This window comes from Alligator sinensis, unplaced genomic scaffold (genome assembly GCF_000455745.1).
Source record: "Alligator sinensis unplaced genomic scaffold, ASM45574v1 scaffold2092_1, whole genome shotgun sequence".
Taxonomy (NCBI): domain Eukaryota; kingdom Metazoa; phylum Chordata; order Crocodylia; family Alligatoridae; genus Alligator; species Alligator sinensis.
The window spans coordinates 26,277-31,426 of record NW_005843855.1 but is presented as its reverse complement, the minus strand read 5'-3'; the positions used below and the strand labels follow the sequence as shown (position 1 = coordinate 31,426).

Genomic DNA, 5,150 nt, shown 5'->3' with positions numbered 1-5,150 from the left:
GGAGGGGATCGGGCGGTGCGGGGCCATGTCCGAGCGGCTGGAGAAGCCCTTCCCGCAGTCGGGGCAGCCGTGGGGCTTCTCTCCTGAGTGAATGTGCTGGTGGCGGGCCATGTCTGCGCGGCTCAGGAAGCTCTTCCCGCACTGCGGGCAGGGGTGAGCTCTCTCCCGGCGCTTGGCACTGAGCTCCTGCTTTCCCTGGAGGCCATCCATACCAACTTGGATCGGAGGCTGCCCCTCGTACTGGGGAAACCAACTTTGGATGCTTGTCAGGTCTCCCAGGTCCTCCGTGGTCTCACCACACCCCCAGCTCTCTGGGAGATCTGCCCCAGATCCGCTCTCCAACCCGAGCGGAGCCAGCATCTCCACATGCTGCTTGTGCTTCTGGGGCCGGCCCTTCCTCTTGCACAGTCGGCCCTGCTCGGGTCTCAGGGGTCTCCCTGGGGAAGTCCTCAGCCCCTCCAGGTTGGTAGGTCCTTCCTTGGGAAGCTGCTCCTCTGCTTTGCCTAGGATCCCTGCACCTGCCAGGAGGGGAGAAGAACCCATGGGTTAGCCCAGAGCTAGTGGCAAAGGGAAAGCCCTGCTCCTCCTCTGCGCTGGTGTGCACCAGAAGCAGCCTCGGCATGTGAGGAGGAAGAAGCAAAATCCCTGGCTCTTGATAAGGAACGTCAAGGGCCATGAAGCTGGAGATGGTCCCAGCTCAGAGCATCGTGTCAGATCCTCCATGAGCATCGCTCCCTGCAGGAGACTCCATGTTGAGTCAGGTTTAAGGTGTGGGGGTGGGGGGGAAGGAAAGGAAAGAACAGGGTCGTCTGCTCCATTGAGCATCAAAGCTGATCCATTTGAGCATCAAATCCACATCCAAACACTCTGGCAGGCCAGTTTTCTGTTCTTGAATTTGGTCTCTTGATGCCAGAGAGAGGAAGAGAAACCCCTCCTGAGGTTCTGGCTGTGCTTCTCCCTACTTTTTTTGCTTCATGACCTCCCCATTCAAGTCCCAGGACCTTCCCGTCAACCTCCTCCTGGTCCAGGCCAAGCTTCTCTCCTACCAGACCAGGAAAGAGACCCCTGGCTGGCAGGGAAGCGGGGCTGTTTTCTGTCACTCCTCCATGCAGCTTTGGCTCACCACCCCTTAGGCCTCACCAGGAAAAGAGAGTACCAAGGGCACAACAGAGAGGGGGAATTGGGATACAGTGGTCAGTATTTACACCGACCAGGATAAACCAACCAAAATAAAGGCTTTTCCTGCTGCTGCTGCAGTCATGCAGCCGGACTCTAGTTCCAGCTCCACCCCAGACGAGCAGTGACCGGGATTTGAGCCCCTTGTGCCATGGGTGGAAGAGCCACACAGGCGCCAGGGGCATGCAGCATGTTACCTGACCCCAGGAGTTGTGGCAGCTCCTTCCTGGAGCCGTGGGGCAGCTCGTTCTGGGGCCCTGGGCTCTCAGCCCATCCGGCCAGCTCCACAGGGTGGAGCTGGGGTCGCTCTAGCGACGAGTCCAGAGGTTCCCACAATGCCCCAGTGGGCTCCATCTTGTCCGAGGCCACGTCCTCAACCTTCACACGCACTGTGACCTGGGGGAGTGAAATAGGTCACCAGGGAGCCCCAAACAGGGAGACGGGAGGAGAGGGAACATCCCCCAGACCCATGGAGACAGGGACGATCGGGGCATGACACTCACCTGCAGCTTTGCATCCTCCATCTGCCCCAGCTGAAGCCCCTCGGCCAGGGCCACGGCCTGGGCGCAGGTCTCCACGCCGCGCCCCCACTCCCAGCTCTGCATCTCCTGGGGCAGGATGGCCAGGAACTGCTCCAGCACCACCAGCTCCAGCATCTGCTCCTTGCTGCGGCGCTGGGGCTCCAGCCAGCGCAGGGCCAGCTCCCGCAGCCGGCTGCACACCTCCCGCGGCCCCGCGGCCTCCTGGTAGCAGAAGCCCCGGAAGTGCTGGCGCCGCGTCTCCAGGGCTGGGGGGTCGTCCTGGGGAGCCAGCTCCAGCTGTCGTGGGGTCACGGGGGCTGGCAGGGCCTCGGCGGGGAACAGCGGAGACTGCAGGACCTCCCAGCGCTGCCCCGACTCTTCCTGCGGCTCCTGTTTCACCACCACTCTCAGAGGCTCCTTGCCAGGCCGGGCTGGGACGCAGCCTCGGGCCTTGGGGCCTGCTGGGTCCTGCTCCTCCTTCTTAACCAGGGGCTGCAGGAGTGCCTCGAAGGGGAAGGCCAGGCCTGGGGCTGCCCCCAGCTCAGCAGCCATCTCCCCTGCTGGGGAGGCTTGTCCCAGGGCTGAAGATGGAGTTCGCGCTTTGTCCCTGCTCGATGGCGCCCGTCCGGTCCCCTGGGAGAAGAGACAGCACGGGGCAGAGGGGCGATGGGGGAGCCCCTGCCCTCCCAGTGCCCCCGCAGCCCCTGTCCCCCCCAGCCCTGCTGGTCCCCACTGCCCTCCCCCCGCAGCTCTGCTGCTGCCCCCATTCCCGCCCCCAGCCCCTGCCCCCCCGGCCCTGCTGGTGCCCCCACTCCCTCCCGCAGCCCCTGCCGGCGGCCCGCGCTCCCGCCCCGCAGCCCCGGGCACCCACGGGCACGCAGGAAAGCTCAACGCTGGGAGCTGATCCCGGAGCCCCGGAACAGCGCTGCCGCCCCGGAACTTCCAGCAGCCAATAGGAACGCACGCTGCACGGCCCCAGCCAATAGCCGCAGCGGGAGGCGGGAGGAAGCCTCGGGCTGCCGCGCGGATTCGTCAGACCAGCAGTGACGTCACAGGCATGGGGGCGGGACCAGCCCGAGGACAGATGCACGGCGCCGAGCACTGGGCTGGGCTGCAGCCTCCCAGCCAGTAGGGCAGGTGCATGCAAATGAGCAGGGCTTGTGATGTCACAATAGACTGTGTGATGTCACAGTACCGTGTGTGGTGATATCACAGCAGGGCTTATGATGCCCCAGCAGGGTTTATGATGTCACAGTAGGGTTTGGGATGTCATAAACCTACCCTCAGCCCAGGCCCTGGCCGTGTGGATCAGATCCTGGGGGTGGTGCTGAGCTCCCCGCCTTGATTTGGGGCTGGGAGAGGGGGAGCAGAGCTGGGGGGTGGGAGCAGGGTGGGACAAGACCCCTCAAGGAGGGGAGACACCAGCACGGTGAGCCCCTTCTCCCTGGCCTTGACTGACTTGGGGTCTGTGAGGGGGAGGACAACGTCCTGCCCATGGGGGATCGCTCCCAGGCCCTCCCTCTGCTCACTCCTTCAGCCTTTGGGCTCAGGACTCAGGGCCATCTGCACCCGGAGGCCTCCTGGCTTGCACACGAGATGCCTGCTGTGGAGTTGGGGGTATCTGGGCTGAAGAGTCCAGGAGGGAGGAGAGTTGCCCGTGGCAGTGTCACGCAGACCAGAAGGGTGGAGCTCTGCACAGGTGACTGGTAGGGGGTGCATGGGGGTGCACATGCCCCTCTGATGGGGCTGGTGCCCCCCCAACATGGCTGTCACTGTCTGTGGCTTCTGCAGGTGCCCACCCCCCACAGATTCGGGAGGCACCAGTCACTCGTGGAGCTCTGCTCAGACACAAAATACAAAAAAAAAAAAAAGGAGGGGTGAGAAAGTGAGGAATCCTGAACTTGTGCAACATGAGGGCTGGAAGGGACCTCACAAAGTCACATCTCATCCAACCCCCCGCTCCAAGCAGGACCAGCCCCAACTACATCATCCCAGCCAAGGCTTTGTCTTTAAAACCTCCAAGGATGGAGGCTCCATCACCTCTCTGGGTAGCCTGTTCCAGTGGTTTACTACCCTCTGAGTGAGAAAAATTTTCCTAATATTCCACCTTGACTTCCGTTGCTGCAGCTGGAGCCCGTTGCGCCTTGTTCTGTCATCTGCCCCCACTGAGAACAGCCCAGCTCCAAGGAGATGGGAAAGGAGAGGCCTGGGTTGGATCCTGGTTTGTGGGGTCTGAGACCTGGGGTGGATCCTGGTATTACAGAAACCTCTAAGAGGTTCATTCCCAGGGACTGAAAATAGCAAGAGACAGCTTTCGCTATCACAGAGGTGCGAGTCCTTGTGGCCACATCTGAGTCTGGTAGCCTTGGGCACAATGCTTTGAGCAGACACAAGGAAAAGCAGGTCATCCTGTTACTTTCGGTCTCTTGGGAATGAGTACCAAGGGTAATCCCAGGGTCTTCAGACAGGAGATCATAGAAAATTCAGGTTGGAAGGGACCTCAGGAGGTCACATCTAGTCCAGCCCCCTGCTCCAAGCAGGACCAGCCCCAACTACATCATCCCCGCCAAGGCTCTGTCTAGCCGGGTCTTCAAAACCTCCAAGAAAGGAGATCCCACCACCTCTCTGGGTAACCTGTTCCAGTGTTTTACTAACTTCTTACTGAGAGAGGTTTTCCTAATATCCAATCTGAAGTTCCCTTGCAATTTCAGACTATTGCTCCTTGTCCTGTCATCTGCCCCCACTGCGAGCAGTCCAGCTCCATCCTCTTTGCAACCCCACTGCAGGCTCCTATCAAATCCCCTCTCAGTCTTCTCTTCTGCAGACTAAAAAGCCCAATTCCTTCAGCTTCTCCTCATACGTCATGTGCCCCAGCCTCCGAACCATTTTCGTTGCTGGATTCTCCAATATGTCCGCATCCTTTCTGTAGTGGGGGCCCAAAACCAGATGCAGGACTCCAGATGTGGCCTCACCAGTGCTGAATAATGGGGCAGAATCACTTCCCTTGATCTGCTGCCAACACTCCTATTAATGCAGCCCAGGATTTTTTTCACCTTCTTGGCAACAAGGGCATGCCGTTGGCTTCGATTTCACTTGTAATACCCTGAACTGGATGTCGAAGCACGATGGCTGGGGTGTTAGCAAGTCTATTCTCTCTTCCCACCACCCTCACCTGGGTTGTGCTAGGATCAGCTTGCTCTGGAGCTGGGTGCTGATGCGGGTCGGCACCATTCAAGCTTTGGGGTCACGCAGTTGCCATCTGACAGCAGGGAGGTGAGGACAGGCCCGTCGGCCCCCCTGCACTGCTGGCATTTCACCACCTGACGCATGTCATAATACAATAATTGAAAGTTAGGTGTGCATCCTAATTGAGGAAACTGAGCTTGAGCAATTTTGGTTAGAAGGAAAAATCTTTTCTTTTTTCATTATGCCTTCCCAAAAATAAGCTGCCTG

General features: G+C 59.9%; 1 protein-coding gene across 1 annotated transcript in view; it reads right to left on the bottom strand.

The window, feature by feature from the left end:
• Positions 1–2,367, bottom strand: part of LOC102375432 (zinc finger protein 397-like) — a 4,081-nt gene extending 1,714 nt beyond the window's left edge. The window contains 3 exon segments of the mRNA XM_025195791.1: positions 1–518; positions 1,374–1,572; positions 1,680–2,367. Of these exon segments, the coding sequence (XP_025051576.1) occupies positions 1–518; positions 1,374–1,572; positions 1,680–2,249 (1,287 nt within the window). The 5' untranslated portion in view covers positions 2,250–2,367.
• Positions 2,368–5,150: the final 2,783 nt, after the last annotated feature.